Source organism: Aristolochia californica, unplaced genomic scaffold, assembly GCF_029961685.1.
Source record: "Aristolochia californica isolate CCGP_79_NKW_82.1479 unplaced genomic scaffold, dmAriCali1.0.hap1 SCAF_11, whole genome shotgun sequence".
In the NCBI taxonomy this organism is placed as follows: Eukaryota; Viridiplantae; Streptophyta; class Magnoliopsida; order Piperales; family Aristolochiaceae; genus Aristolochia; species Aristolochia californica.
In genome coordinates, this window is record NW_027181782.1 from 8,101,487 (window position 1) to 8,118,386 (window position 16,900).

The following is a 16,900-nucleotide window of genomic DNA, read 5'->3' on the forward strand; positions in this document are numbered from 1 at the left end:
ATAACATTACACACCCCTTGGAGAAAGAGCTTTTAGTCAAGCTCTTACAAGCCGATGCTCAACAAGCTCATCCATTACGAGCCGACGTCCATGGCGGCCCACTCTAGCGATGACCTACTCTAGTGACACTGCTAGGTTGCCCTCTTCGGGATTCAAACTTGCAACGTAAGTAGTGACCCTGATACCAAATTTTAAGCACCTAACCAATACTACCCAAAAGACCGGCCTGGTAGGTAGCAAAAAACCAAATACTTAACCTGGACCATAACAGGTTGATTCTCCCAACTCAAAGGTGTAAGTTTTTTTTTTTTTTTTGTACTTATCTTTAAATTTTCGTAGAGATTTTATAAAACCACAACTTTAGAAAGGTAAGCCCACTAGAGCTAGAATCTAGTTATTCAAGTCCTTGAGAGATTTTTTAATACTGTAACTGGTTATTATACTTGGCTTAAAGAGAGCCTAAATCTGTTTGAAACTATAATTTTTCTACTAATAGAGCAATTAGTGGAATTTTCCCAAGCAAGGGTTCTTGGGTGCTGATTACCAATAGGGGAACATCGAGAAAACAAATTCTTTGTGTTCTTCTTGTGGTATGTTATTGCATATTTTATTAAGCACCAAAAATTATTTTTGTCATCCCACTTTTGAGAAGCCACCTAGGCCAACACATTCTTCATACATTCATGAGATGAAAAATGAAAACAACAATTTTTTCTCTATGATTTTATAACTTCTAGAAGAAATTTTTTTGCTAAAATATCACAAATGTGTAGCTAAAAGAAAAGCCCTTAACTTATTGGTAAATTCACTTTTGATCAATTAGAATAACAAATAAAAAGTGAGAGAAAAATGAAATTTAGAGCTGAAGGCCATGAAACTAGAATAAAAAGAAAATCTAGTAATTGTTATAGGAAAAATGTGACAAAGGTTACAATATCACCTATGCGTATTGAAGCGTGTAACAAATGTAGAAGCATTGGCCATTATGCATTTGAGTGCTCAGCTAGAAGATGAAAGCCAAAAGAGGTGAAGCAAATTCGGAATCCCAACGGGCAAAATTTTTCAAAATCCAAATCTACCTTCAAAAATTGAGATGGCAGGACCCAAACAAATTTGGCTACCCAAGGTCACTTGATCTTCAAGCAAAGAGTATTATTCTTCGAGCCAAGTTATATACTAAATGAAAATCACCTTAATAGTTTGTGTGGCATAAATTTTGCAAATGAAACTCTAATTTGATGTTCATGTCAATTTAGAGATTCCTTACATGGGACTTGGTTTTGAGGATTGATTCAATGATAATTTCATCATATAACCTCACATGCCAATCCTCCTTGTCTAGTTTATGTAGACTTGGACTTTTTGTGAAAATCATAAATCTATATAAACTATCACTTTAGAAACCATTGGCTTAAGGAACATTTGTTTAACATTAGCCAATGAGATGTCAAGAAAAGATCATGTTAGTTTCCAACCCAATTTGAATTTTGGTGATATATGTTGGAAATAACATTGGTTGTTCTTAAGTATGGTTGTACATATTAGTAGCATGTGATTAATCTTGATCCATACTTCTTGTTGAATTAAGAGGTTATAGCTCAAGTGATTGACTTATATCATATTTTCAAATCCATGTTTATCTTATTCACTACAAGTGATTCATATGAATCCATCCATGCCCAACTAGAATAACTAGCTTGGGATAAGGCCTACTCACTAAGACAAAATAAACTCTTTTAAATGAGTGGCATTTCTTGCTCATGTGTGAATGCATTCCCTCCTTTCTCATAGCTTCAAACAAGAACTCAAATTGCGAAAGGATTATACATCTTGTCTTTTGGAATCTCTAGAGTGTATAATAAGTCACTTTTGGATATTAGATACAATCTACCATATGATATTATTGGTTGAATTTGGTCCTGAATTGCAAGCATCCACTTTCAAAAATTGGATACATAATTAATTTAGAAATGCCTATAATCATCTGATAAAGGTAGACTAGAAATACCCAAGTGACTTGAGTAAAGTCATGAACAATGGTGACAAAATACTTAACTTGAGATATGTTCAAGACAGTTAAGGGTCCCCATACATCTGAATGAATTAATGAAAAATGGGCAACATCTTTAAGTTTAATTCGAGGAGAATATGGTGTCCTCTGATGTTTGCTCAACTGACAGACTTCACAATTGAAATTTGGTAAAGTTTTTAAGGATGGAAATAAGTGTTGAAGCGATGTTGCGGATGGATGACCAAACCGGTTGTGCCATAACCTTGACTCTATCAGAGAAGTGGCAATCATAGTGACTAGAGGTAGGTTCAAGTAATAAAGGCCCCCTATTCATGGCTGGCACCAATCACCTTCTTTGTTGTGAGATCCTAGAAGACACAAGAAGAAGGTGAGAAGATGATGGAACAATTAAACTATTTTTTTAACTGGCTAAATGATAACAAATTTAAGAGAAATTGAGGGACAAATAGGACATTGTAAATGGAAGAGATGGTGTAACAAGGGAGGATCCCTTCCCAAGAAGTTTGGTTTGGGATCCGTTCGCAATGATAACAAACTTGTTTGGTAAACATGGAGATAGGGAATGTAAAAGACTCTTATTACCTGTAAGATGCTCGGAGGTCCTTGAGTTGATCCAGGATGAAGAGGAGGAAGTGGCAAAAATCATACCTGAAGCAGTGGTGGCAACAAGAGTAGTTGAAGATGCTGGAGAAAATGGAGGAGGTACCTGTTAGAGTGGTTCCGTCCACTCTTGTTAGAGTTTGTGATCTGAGTTAGATACTTGGCTTTCCGCACCTTAAACGGCTAGTCTTTTCGGGTTGTATTGGCTAGGTATCTGACTCAGAACTCCGAAGTGAAGCGAGCCTAGGCGAGAGTAATTTTAGGATGGGTGGCCTCCTGGGAAGTACTCTTGCCTAGGACTTTGACATGGTATCAGAGCTAGGCATGCCACGGCCCACATTCGTATCCCATGAGAAACGGCTCTAGAATGGGCGGGGTGGGTGTCAGAGTGGTTCCCTCCACTCTTGTTAGAGTTTGTGGTATGAGTTAGATACTTGGCTTTCCGCACCTTAAGCGGCTAGTCTTTTCGGGTTGTATTGGCTAGGTATCTGACTCAGAACTCCGAAGTTAAGAGAGCCTAGACGAGAGTAATTCTAGGATGGGTGACCTCCTGGGAAGTACTCTTGCCTAGGATTTTGACAGTACCATCAAAGTTTTCACCCTTTGTAAGAGGTCATAATCATCATTGGTGATAGTCTGTTTTGCTTGTTGTGACTCAGGTTGGGCAACATTCTTCTCATTTTGAACCGAGGCTTGTTTGGCAATGACCCAATCTGGTTTGCCATGAAGTTTCCAACATGTATTCAGTTTAGTCCACCATAGTGAGTGCAAACCCGGTTTTTTGACCTTGAAGGACCATATCTACTTCCACTACCTCTTGCTCCACCTCCTCTATAATTTCTACCATGCCCTTGGGTAGTAGAAGATGTACCCTTATTTTTTTAGTACATAGCAGATGATATTTTAGTATGAGAGGCGGAGGAAGGATTTGGTATCCTAAGTAATGTTGCACTAATGTCATCGAATGATGGAAGTGAGGAGGAGCTAAGGAGTTGGAATTTGGCCACTTCAAGATATGACTTGATATTCAACAAGCAAATGCTAATAGCTAAGACCTCCTATTACTTTTCTAGAACCGATATATATCGGTTGAATAGGGCTAATTTTTTTTCCACTTCTTAATCAGCCCTCTAAACCTAGCGAAGAACTCATCAAGTTTTCTCCTTGTTTTTTTAATAAACATGTTCTGAAACACATCATATAATTTCTGTAAATTCTTGATGCTAGTATACAACTTGGAACAAGTGTCCATATCTGCTTTGCAGTCTCAAGGTGGATAACATTATTTGCCACATGTTCCTCCATACTATTAATTAGCCAACTAATGACAAGTGTGTCATTCTTGAGCCATTTAATATTGGAATTATTATCTTCATCTATGGGTGCTGGTTTAGCCAAATGTCCTAAGAGATCTCTAGTGATAAGGAATCTTTTAACCAACTAAGCCCACTCAAGGGTATAGTGGTAATATGAAGTAAGTCACTTTTACCACTCATATTCATATATTCTTCACACATTACTAGTGAATATTCAATGTACTAATTTACCAACTTGAACCAAACCAACAACTCAAAGAAACTGACCCAACTGAGAAGGGAAAGTGGAACCAACCCAAGCTTTACAATCATTCATCAAATAGAAAGAATCCTTATGTTGGCTATTATTTGGAAAGGTAGATCTCATACCTTTCTACGCATGGAAAGTCTTAAATCCTCATGCACTAATTATTAGCTGAACATGGAAGGAGTAATTATTTCAGGTATCAAATGAGAGATACTTAAGGTAAGTTGAATGTAGCATCCATCTTGACCTATTCAAGCATTCAAAAGTGGAAGGTTTGGGTAATCCACGTATTATCATACCATTCGGGAAGATGCTCAATATTCTAAATTTTTTTTGACTCCAAATCAAATATCTTTTAAGAATGAAACTTTCCGTCTATGTTGAACATTCCAACTTGCATGCCACCTTTAACTTTCAATTGTCTTTGAGAGATTTTAGGCAAGATGATCCAAGAAATAGCTCAATTATAGAAGGTTTGAATTATTTCTGGATTCACCATATTCTTCCACAAAAAAAAAAGGTCACGGCAGCATGTAACCAAATCAAGGATGAGCAGTATATAACCAAATCAAGGATGAGTAGTATATAACCAAATCAACAGCCCAAAAACACATTAGATCAATAAGCTTCAATTATGTAAATCATAAGAGCTTCTTCATACCTATTTTCCAAGCAACTAAAACAACTTTTATGCACAAGAGCAGTAGCATAATCGAGCTTGATTAATTGAACCAGAATTTGCAAACCAAGTATAAAAATGCCATGAAAGAGTTACCACCAAAGCAAAATAAATAACTTTCAAACTTTTTATCCAAATTAAACCAGAATCATCATCCCTTGCTCAGCTTTCTGAGATCAAAGCCTCGGTAAAAATGACATTGGAGAGAAGAAAAAAAAAATAACAAGGATGAAGAACTTATCTTGGTGCAGCCAAATCCTTGTTGCTTCAAAAGTACTCTAACGAAAGCTTGATAATCTTAATCATCATCTTAATGGTGGGATCCTAAATCCACTTATCTGATAGCATGTTAGATTAGGATCCTATGACAAGGTCTTCTACCAAGGTGGTGAGAGAAGAGAGGAAAGGAGAGGAAGAAAGAAGAAAAGAGAAAAATAGAGATGGAGAGAGAGAGAGAGAGAGAGAGAGAGAGAGAGAGAGCTTGGGAGAAGAGAGAAAGGCTAGGGACGAATTTGAGAGAAGAGGGGAGACTTGAATCATTTACCCCTTGCCTTGAGTGTCTATTTATAGTCTATACTTTGTGCCACCTCCTTGGCATGGGTAAGGTATGAGGTGTCTTCCAACAACTCTCTTACATAATATGACTGAGTCTACCTATTTATCTATTGAAGCTTGAACTCGAGTCTTGACGTTGATTTCTTCCTTGTGGGTGCTTCTTCAAGAGATGTTCTTCATTTTGGCTCGAATGCTTTAGACCTTGAGATGCTCTATGAAACACTAGTTTTACAAGTTATTAGCTCAATTAAGTTTTATTATAATAAAAAATAACGTGAGAGTCAACCTATGGTTAACACATGTCAACTACTAAAATAAGGGGTCATATTGTTTAAAAAATAAGGACATAACAAGGAGATTGTTTGATTGTCATCTAGAAATATTTATGATTGGGGGTTAATCATTAATATACTCAGCTTGAAGTCTGATACCAATATAATCTCGACTGCTCTAGCCTTCATAAGGTAAGTATTCCCATCTAGCTTGACTATAGTGACCTTGTTTAGTTAGTCAATTTGCTTATTGGATTTCTCTTAGTCACTCACTGGACTAATCACTTTAGTAGACTAACCATAAAACTTGTAATAGCACTCGGGTTAAGCACTTGTAACCCACAACAACATATGAACCCTGACCAGCGAGATAATTCACAACACCCAAACAATCAAAGAACTAGCATGTTGTTACAATAGTACTCATGCACACATACCACAATACACAAAATTAAGCCTCTCAGCTTGTATAATGTAGCAACTGACCCTTAGGAAACCATACTGAGGATCACATAGATCACAAATACGTAGGAGTAAAGATCGCAATGTATCAAATACTAAATTACGAGAAGAAAGGACCTTTAACACTTCATATCATCACCCAATCGAGCGATAATAGGAAAGAAAGAAAAAGAAGAGGCTACCTGATGGTGGAGTTTGAGTGTGAGGGTTGAGGCAAAAAAATATGAACTTCTTATAGGTTGTGTCTACTTCTTCCTCTACTCCCACTTTGATATCATGAATGATGATAGGATAGAATGGATAAAGAAGGTTGGTTGAAATGAGAGACATAAGATAGAAAATAAAATTGAGAGAGATTTAGGGTTTGTGAGAGGAATAGGAGAGAATAAAGGATAATATCCTCTCTCTCAAAACAACTATTCTATTTAAAATTTAGAGAAAGACTTTAAAGAAAAAAACCTACCCTACCCTTGTACTTTTTACTCCTCTTTTCCAAAACCATTTCATGTTTGTCTCATTATGAATTCCATCTTTTGCTTCTACAAGACAGGTCCTTCTCCATTCACTCTTTTCTTTTTTCTTTGGTTGGGTCTAGTGGTGACAATAAGTCTTTTGGCATATTGTGGTTGTCATTTCTCTGTGTGAGGACCAGTGGCTGGATCACTAGTCTTTCCTCGTACTAACCCAAAATGAGTGTGGAGTTTCATTTCTTGATCTTACCATGTAGGAGTTCACGAAATTACTTCATAATTGTCTGGGGACGTTTAAAGATGGTTCTGAGAGTAAATTTTTTGAGAGCTCTTTGACTCCATGAGAGAAGAGGTGGGGATTTCAAGATTTAAAAGCACAACTCCGCTCTTTTGCTTCTCCTTTTGGCCTGTCTCAGTAGGACAAATTTTAGACAAATGAAGCTCCAGTAGACTATCAGAACAAAAGATTGACATTAGATCTCAATAGTCAGAGATGATGCACAAAATTACTGGCGAGCCATTTGCCTCTCTTAATTACAACGATCCATCCAAGTTTAGTTGCATCAGGTTGGAGCTTCAGGTTTTCAGTTGGAATTTCAAGTTTTTCTCCCCTTCCATACATTTCAGTTGGAATTTAGGAATTTCGGCTTTCCTCTGGAAACAGGATGTAGTTTCGAATATGGCTGACTTATCGATCATCCTTTCGTGAATCGATTGCTCCAGATACTATAATCAGTTGATCACCCAGAGGATTCAATTTACTTGCGTTTGTTTTTCAGAGAGAACGTCTGCAATATCAAGAGTCCAAAGAAAACAACAACAACCAAGAACAGGACTTGTAATCCACGTGTAAATCCCTGTTTTACCTCGATGGCTAATTATACATCTAAAACTCTGCACGACTTGTAAGCAGTTCTTACATGAGAAGTGTTAGAGAACGGAGACCCAAGTGGAGCTGTGAGGCCGAGGAGCCGCATTATCTTCAACCGGCGGCCTTTTTTCATCGACTTGACTGGGATACGTACATCCTACAAACACGTTAAGAGTACCACTACAATATTAATATGACATAAAAAATAAAAAATATGGTTCAAATTGATGAATAAACAATAGAAGACTCACATCAAAATGAACTTTTGGCTTCCTTTTTCTTTTGCCCCGACCCCGCTCGTCACAATCTTCCTCGGATCTGCTTGAACTTGAACCGTTTGATTTATCTAGAATAAACACCAGATTGAAGTCCTCTTCAGTAAAACTCGTTAGGACGGACTTGTATAAACCTCAATTGTGTTTTATCAGCTCAATTAAATGATTGGATGTTATCCAAATATTACCATGCTTTGACAACAGTATCCATCAGTGTTCCTCATGTGCATGACTTTTTATCATAACTTAAAAGCTTAACATTTCAAAAAAATTATATTTTTAAAAGGGTCCAATGGCTGCTCTTCTAAGTCCAGAGACGGCAGGACTAATTCCCATCTACTGTTACTTACAAGATGTTGGGACCTTTTCGGTTGATCCTTTCCACATATCAGGGCTTTCATATGAATGTTTGCATGAACTCATCTGCTCGACCTTGTGTAAGGCCTGAAATGAAACACAATGAATTTCAGAATCCATTAGAAAGATAGCAAAGAGAAATCTGCTCAATCAAAGAAAAAGAACAATGAAACTTACGTGTTTTAGAGCATCTTGGAATTCTTCCTTGCCGTTACAGCTTCTTTTTTCAAAACACTGCATAGGAGTGAAATAAATATTATAAAGCAGACTGGAGAGTAGGAGATTCCTGAAGTTAGTCTCAGCTAAATAGGGAATCTGATGTGGTGCAAGAATGACAATTTTCAGTAGCTAATAACCACATGTTAGAGCAATGTGCATGAAAGAACACCGATTATTTTTTTATTCATGAAAGAAACCATCAGTGCAAACAATGTCTCCCATAATCAAAATGTGAGGCAAATCTTAAGCATTTTTTAAAAATGATCTCGAATTTCTTTTTGTCTCAGACCTGTGGTGACATATTTATAATCTCAATGACTATAGGAAACTTCCCAAAGTCAAGAATTTGAAGCATATATGAGTAATGGCAGTAAGGTTGCAGTACGTGTATTTCACGTGACGGCATTTTTGATATTTGCAGATAAGGCTCCTGTTAACCAAAGGCATTTCATTAATTTTCTGTTACAGGGTCTCCAGAACTCAAAATCTGCACTTTTTAAATATTTACTTTCCGAATGATTAAGGATATTAACATGAGAGAGAAAAAAAAATCTAAAATGTCAAGTGCCTTCTTTTGGTGTCAATATATGAAATAGTTTTCTTGAGCTGGTAAGAGATTCTATTAAGAACTCTTTCTTACTTCATCAAACCGAGAAAGACTCCCCACTGGATCCAGCCAACAACTGAAGAAAAAGTCAAAGTGATTTAGCATCCTCAAACTGATATCATATGAAAACAGAAAAGACCTTCTATCAACATTAAAACACTGGGATAAAAAGGTAAGATGATAAAAATTTTGAGAAAAGAAAAAGAAGAAAAAAACTCACTATCTGTCTGTTTGAAACAATTGAACCAAGACATGCCCATCACTGCTTTGATCACTTGAATTTGACTGAATCTCTCTTTCATCAATTACCTAAACATCAGCAGGTATTATTTAATAATTTGATTTACATGCAATTTTAGAAGTAAAAACACCGAAGTGACACTTTTTATCATTCCTGTATATGACAGGTGGAGGAAAAAAAATCCTACCTCTGCAGGCCACCACACGTGGCTACCAATTTTAGCCCATACTACACTTCCTGGAGCTACCCAATCATTACAAGTTTCTGTAGACTGAGATGTTGATTTAATAGGAGTATGAAGCAATGGACCTGTATTAGAGTCTGTACTACTGCGATCATTTTTATGACCTCCAGGATCTCTGCAGGCAGAACATTTCAAAATAAGTCCACTGATTCTGATGCATCAGTCAATATTACTCAACAAGACTGATTAACAATAGTATGAAACCAACCAATAAAAGCATTTTTAGCCTTCACATTTTTGGTTTGGTCTAGAAAAATGTTCAGCTTTTGCTGTTTGGCACATGAATACCAAAAACAACTGCATATGTGCATGAGTACCTAAATGCCAGCTCTAATATTGGCTAAGTAGGTCTCTATACTAGGAACCACAGATTTCTCTTCATTTTTGAGGTCTCAGGGACATTTTGTTTTCTACTTCAAGAATTGAAAAAATTATTTATATCTCTCCCTGAACCTTTTCTTACTTTCCTTTGCTTTATGACTATTCATACAATGTAGAATAACAGTACATTTCATATCAAAAGGGGCAAACACAGGAGAACCATATCCAGAAAAGGTTGGCTAGACTGAACTATTTCCTTCTTTAAAATGTCAAGCTGTTTGTAAAATTGCCACTTGGATCATCATAGCTAGGACAATACCATTATCTCCATTACCATCCAAAAATAAAAAATAAAAAATTCTAAAATTAACATACTTCCTGAAAACATAGCAAAAGACAAAAAAAAGTGGTTAAGGAGAACTAAAATTTAGCCACTAAATATACATCTAATGGCTCAATTAAAAGAATGGGTGTGTCTCACTTTCAAGATGTATGCTATGCTCCTTTATCTCTGTATTATATTTTAGCCATCATCCTTATATGCTACATATTTTGGAAAGCACAATAGAATTGGGTAAGAAGATGTGTATAGTAACACTCTCATAGAAAAGCAATTGCAATATCTGATTAATTGCCCAAGGTAGAGCACACTGCTCATAGCTAGTAACTCAAAATTATCTTCTAAATAGCTCCTAACAGTTTCTCCTGCAGCCTTTCCTTTTTTGCTTTTGTTTCCATCTTTTTGTGGACAATTTATTCTCAATATTTCTCTATCTGGATAATGAAAATAGTGATTAATTGGATAATTTTCAGGATACCATTTCAAAAAATAAAATAAAATTACAGAATAAGAAAGTTTTATTTGGTAATGAATGGACACCAAATACATTAGTAGTGAGTGTTCCCTTTCAGTATAATTCGTGATTGGAACACTCATTAGGCTCAAATCTAAGCAACATTTTATTATTTATTGGTGCCTAAAGCTAACTTATAGCTGGATATGTTACATATGCACATGTGTACGTCTCCATGAAATTTGTAAAGAATGCAACATAGCAATCAAACCAAAAGGAGCAAACACAAAGCAATTTACACTCATGCAGCAAGATCTAACAAGACAACTAAACAAGAAAAATGTTAATTCCAATCAGAGCAAAATAAACAAACAAAACATACCCACTCTTATGGGAGTCCTGGGATGTATTTAGTGATGCAGCTTCTCCGATTAATGTTTCAGTGGCCCTTAAGCAGAAAACATCTACAGGAGCAGTTGAAAGACTGGATGAACCATATTTGCCGCTTGCTGAATCAAACATTGAACCTGTTGTAGCAATTATTTTGAGAAACGTGAAAAAGAAAAGTGAGACCAGACATCTTTATTTCTAACATTTAACTTCAAAGGAGAGCAGAAATCAATTGATGTAGGACATGTATGACGGTGTTGAAGGACAACAAATCACAAAATCATCAGTGACAACAGAAAGTCACCTCTAAGTGAACTATTAAAGTACAAACCCAGTTCAAGAACACTCTACATCAAAAATTAATAATCCAACAATAAGCTCAAAAATTAAATTGACAGTGAAAGACAAATGAAAAAGGTTATCTTAGAAAGACCAATGAGTAGCACACTTTATAGGCATGAGAAAATCAGTGTATACCAATAAACAGCATACTTTGTTCATCAGCAGAAAAAATGGAATAAGAAATCATAATTATCAGGCTAGAAGTTTTGTGATGAACTAACAAAACAGTATTTCCAAGAAACCCTACTCCTATGGGGATATTTTTTATTTGTTTTAAAGATGCTGAAGAGGCACATATAATACTTGTTACAAACATTCAAAGACTGCTGAACTAAGGATACCATGGATGTTCCCAAGTTCATGAATCATCAACTTGACAAGTCTAGCAATCTGAAATACAGCCTTTTAAGTTTGCTCCTAGAGTGCTCCAAAGTTTTGATTTTTCTATAAAGAGGTCTGCGGCAATGCACATGTTTAACGGCATTGCAAATGAAGCCAGGTTGATACAAGCTACCCCGGTGTGGCACAAGTAAGTCCCTACGGCTCGATACCTTTTTATAATATATAAAAGAGAGATCTAACGTTACTTTCCTCACCCCCTTGCAAAACATGTTGCATCAAAGTTAAAAAATGTTTTCTGTGACACCAGTCTGATAAATAATTTACTGTTTACTCTAAGATTTGAACAATTTCTAAACAAAAAATGAAAACAGAGTTTATGGGTAATATGGTGGTTGTCATTGGGCCTCAGAACAGTATCATCCATTATCCATCCCCACAAACTGAACACAAGTGATTAAGCTGTATAAAATCCACGCAGAAGCCTGCCAAGAATAAAGCATAGCACAAAGCTTTTGTTCATCCAAACCACAAGGACTTGGTGCTTTACCAGCTGATACGGATTTAATCAAAACCTCTGCCAAAAACCACATACCCTTAAACTGAGAGATTTTTAACCATAATGATCAGGGGATGTTGGCAACAAGCTACCTTAACTTCTTCACATCAAGCTACACAAATGGAACTCTTGGGGCTGTTTCGTTCCATAGAAGAAGAATGTTCCAAATTGTTAAAATATAGGTATCTACTCAAGTTCTAAAGTTCGAAGGAAACAGTTCCAAATTGTTTACACGGTGAATTCAACCCACATTATCCTCTTAAACAAGGAACTCTAATAACACATGACCTGAATTCTAGTAACGATTCTGAACAAATATAACGAAAACAATTACAGCCTAATGCGCAATCCCAGGCTGTTCGCATCGAGTTGAAATAGGAAAAGGTCACGGAAGAGAAAGGAATAAAAAATCCACATAAAGAACCTGGAAGAGGATGTCGACGAGGGCGTGCGGACCCTCGGCTTCTGGGCTGCTGGCAATACTTGGGAATGAATAAAACCTGCTGTAGTTTGGCCGAATTCCTCATTCTGTACAGAGGGAATCAGAGAGACAATAGCGAAGGGAAGAGTAACCCTAAGAAGGTGAACGCTAATCCTGGAAAACCATCTCTCCTGGAGAAAAGGGTCCCTCGACGGTCCGCGAAATTTGCGAGTGCCACATTAGAGAGAGCAGTTCGTGTGAAGCTCTAATTCGTATTTGTCAAGAAAACCGTCCACAGATTTTAGTCAATAAGGCGAAAACTGTTGAGCTCACACAAATCAAAATTTTACGAAACTTTACAACGATAACACATCAAATAACCTGCAAATGGAACTATTTTGACGGGGCAATGCAACACAGGTGGGCAGGAGAAACTCCCGATAAGGGGTTGAGGCTCGAGTGGGGCGGCCCATAGTATATCTATCATCTTCGTGTAGCTCATGCCACTTTTTTGTGTATGGCAACTTGTGGGCATCAACATCTTAGTATCCTTCTAATATCATACTCTAGAAAAACATGGATGTAGTGGTCAATTTCTTTGAAGTAACTGGTTATGTAAATATATCGGCTACTTGACTTGAGATGATACATGCTTAAGGCTTCAGATACCAAACTTGTAATTTTTCTTTTATAAAGTGGTAGTCAACCTCAATATATTTTGTCATCTCATGGAAAACAGGATTGGAGGCAATATGAATGGTTGTTTGGTTGTCTTAGTGAAGCTTCATTGGAGTATTTCTACTGAATTGAGAGACTTGATCCGTATCAGTTCATTCATTGCATGTACCATGACTCTCTATTATGCTTGTGCACTGGATCGAGCCACTATATTTTTCTTTTTGCTTTTCCAAGTTACCTTATCTCCTTCAACTAGTACAATAGTTAGAGGTAGTTTTTCTATCATCTATAGAACCTACCAAATCAACATCTGCAAAACTTTCAATATTAATATCTTCATGGCATTTATATAAGAGTCCCTGTCTAGGGGATTTCTTTAGGTATCGATGACTTGATTTAGAGCTTGCCAATGAGAGCCTTGTAGCTTATGCATGTATGGGCTAACAACACTAACTTCAAAAGAGATATTTGGTCTAATTACAATGAGGTAGATTCATTTTCCAACTGCCTTTGGAAATTTCTACATCAACATTATCTTTGAAACCAAAACATAGTTTAACATTAGTGTCCATAGGAGTGTCAACATAATGGCATCTCAATATCCTTGTCTCATTAAGAAGATCAAATACATATTTTCTTTACAATAAAACAAAGTCATACCTAGATTGCAATACTTCAATGTCAAAGAAGTATTTGAGGAGTCCTAAGTATTTCATCCTCAATTTCCTACACAATTTTTCTTTCACCTGGCTAAAACTTTTAGAGTCACTCCTTAATATAATAATATCATCAACATATATGATGAGGAGAACAACCCCCTTATTAGTATGCTTAAAAAAGACTGACTGATCCATTATACGTTCGGTAAAGCCAAATTGCAACATTACTCGACTAAACTTATCAAACCATGCTCTAGGTGATTGTTTGAGCCTATATTGAGATTTTTTTTTTAATTTGCATACTACCTCCCCCTTAACCACAAAATTAGGTGGTCGATCCATATAAAATCTTTTATTTGATATCACCATAAAGGAAAATATTCTTTACATCAAGTGGATATAAAAACATTGAAAATTAGCAATGAGAGAGAACAAAATCCATACTAAATTTAATTTGGCTACAAGAGAGAATGCCTCCTCATAGTCAATACCATAACACTGAGTGTATCCTTTAGCTAGTAGTCGAGCTTTAAGTCATGGATTTATCCTTTTTCCAAGTTTGATTCTCATATAAGGCCACCATTTCTTCTTCCATGGCTGCCTTCCATCTTGGATGTTCAACAATCTCCTCATATGGCCTATAGAAGACAAAGAAGCAAGGTGGGTGAAATAAGCGGAAGCCAGTCAATGAATAGATGAAATATTAGACAAGAGAGGAGAAACAAATGGTTGGGGTGCAAAACAAATGTTTTTCCCAAATAGCAATGAGTTTGTTGTCATAAGGAAGACCATACACAATAGGAGAAGAAGGAGAAGAGTTTACCTCAATAGATTTGTAGATGCCATAGGTTGGTGGGAAGCCAATGAATCAGGGAGATGGATATGGCTAGCTATGCTAGAGTTGAGTTGATATTCTAACGGTACTATAGGTCTTGAAAATATTGTACAAAGTGTTAATCCAGGTGGTGCAGTACCCAAGGGGTAAAAAGATCGACCTTCAATAAAGGTCGCATCTACTGACACAAATAAATATTTTAACTATGGATTATAACACACGTATCCTTTTTGGGTATGAGTATCCTAAAAATATACATTTAATGGCTCAAGGAGATAGTTTGGTTGTATGAGGAGATGTGTCATGAACAAAACAAATACAACCAAATACCTTCAAGGGAAGAGGAAAAACATTATCACGAGGGAATAACAAAAAGAGTATGGTGACTTATTATGGAGAACTAAGGAAGGTGATCGATTAATTAGGAAACAAGTAGAGGGGATTGCATGTGGCCAGTATATTTGAGGCACATTCATTCCCCATAGTATAGCTCTAACAACTTCAAGCAAGTGCCTATTTTTCCTTTCGACCACTCCATTCTATTGGGGAGTGTAAAAACAAGATGTTTGATGAATTATGGAGACTTTTTATTGGTACCTAGGTTTTTATCGTCATCCTTTGAGTGATAGGCATTACCCCTTTTAGTGATTATTATCACTATTTTATTTGAAACCCTATGAGTTTGGCTACAACTATTTTTTTTTTATCACCCATTTTCTTAATTTTTTGTTTGAAGTTTGGGTCACTACCAATACCTCCTAGCATGAAGGGAAGAATAGAAGGAAAAGTATGAAGGATCCTACTAAATGAATCAAGCCTAGTCGCTTTCATTACTCTATTGATTTGATATATATTTTCTTCAAATTTTTTATATGCATAAGAATTTGTGTGTTGTATTAGTTGTGCCTCCTTTTGATTTTTTTTCTTTATGTGTAATAATTTTGTTTGAAAGTTGAGTGTTGTAGTGGTTGTGCCTCCTTCCAAAATTGAAGTATGGATGTTGTTATCGCTTGAGATAAGAAGTACAATCTACAAAAAAATATTCTACATGTTGTGGTAATCATATTTTATATGACCAAAATATCTATGTAAGAGGAATTGCAATATGAAGAGTTTATTCTTTAAGACAAAAAAATCTTTTCATTGCAAGGTAAAGTTATAAACTCCAACTTGAGGAGTATTGAAGAACATGTATGCAAGAGTTTTACATGACTCTCACAACAAGAAGTCTCACGAGACCCAAAATTAATATGGTGGAGTTTTATAAGAGTCTCACAAAAGGGTGTATCATAGGAGAGCCTCAGTTTAAAAGTGTTTCATTTATATTAGTCTTATATATATATATATATATATTCAATTGTTTAATCATTGTAGGACTTATCTTTAAGGGTTTGACTTTTGGTGTAACTGGGATTTGGGTACTTTATTTGTGATCTGATTCTATTTGTTTCCTTTATTATAAATAGATGCTCATTGTACTTATTATCAAGTCAATGAATTTGTTCTATTTTTCAAAAATTCAACAATTGAAAAGGTAGAGATCTTTGATACTTAGTCTTTTATTGACTTGCTAAGTATCTATATTAGTGTTGCCATAAGTCCATGTGTGGGCATGTGTTGCTGTAGCCATAACTCCCTGAGTGAGCAAGTGATGTTGTGGCCATAAGTCTCTATGTGGGCAGTTGTTGTTGTTGTTGTAAGTCCTTATGTAGGAAGTATTGTTCTAAGTTTTTTGCTTGAGATTTTGCTGACAATAAGTCCTTGTGTTTGGGATAGGTGTTGTAATTGAACCTATGTGGTTCTGATTTTTAGATGACATTTGGCTTTACATAGTGGATCCTTTAACTCCAAAACAAGAAATATCTAGGATTGGAGTAGCAATCTGAAATAGTGACTGTGAACCACTATAAATTGTGGTGTTATGGATGTGAATGTGTTGAATCATTTTAAAAACCATAATCTTTGAGTAAACCTATTCACCCCACCTCCTTTAGGTTTGCTTGAACTAATCCTTCTCATATACTTGTCGAGTTCACCTACCAATTCATTATACATGGCATTCATGCTCTCTTTTTCAATTTTTTTGGAATTGTCTAACTTAACTAATATTCTATT

General features: G+C 36.0%; 1 protein-coding gene across 1 annotated transcript; it reads right to left on the reverse strand.

Moving 5' to 3' along the window:
- Positions 1–7,259: 7,259 nt before the first annotated feature.
- On the reverse strand, positions 7,260–12,990 carry LOC137944665 (uncharacterized). The gene is made up of 9 exons (XM_068790379.1): positions 12,617–12,990; positions 10,945–11,089; positions 9,391–9,562; positions 9,183–9,271; positions 8,996–9,038; positions 8,314–8,370; positions 8,130–8,223; positions 7,756–7,850; positions 7,260–7,661 (listed from the first exon to the last, which is right to left on the reverse strand). Exons 1-9 carry the CDS (start codon positions 12,717–12,719, stop codon positions 7,512–7,514), a joined length of 948 nt encoding a protein of 315 aa, XP_068646480.1. The 5' UTR covers positions 12,720–12,990; the 3' UTR covers positions 7,260–7,511.
- Between the last annotated feature and the right edge of the window lie 3,910 nt (positions 12,991–16,900).

Bases quoted from the DNA above. Each gene is read 5' to 3' on its own strand.
- LOC137944665 (XM_068790379.1), bottom strand. From the start codon at position 12,719: ATGAGGAATTCGGCCAAACTACAGCAGGTTTTATTCATTCCCAAGTAT. The intron at 9,563-10,944 runs GTATGTTTTGTT...TTCTGCCTGCAG, and splicing joins CAGGACTCCCATAAGAGTGG to AGATCCTGGAGGTCATAAAA. The intron at 8,224-8,313 runs GTAAGTTTCATT...GTTTCATTTCAG, and splicing joins TCCAAGATGCTCTAAAACAC to GCCTTACACAAGGTCGAGCA.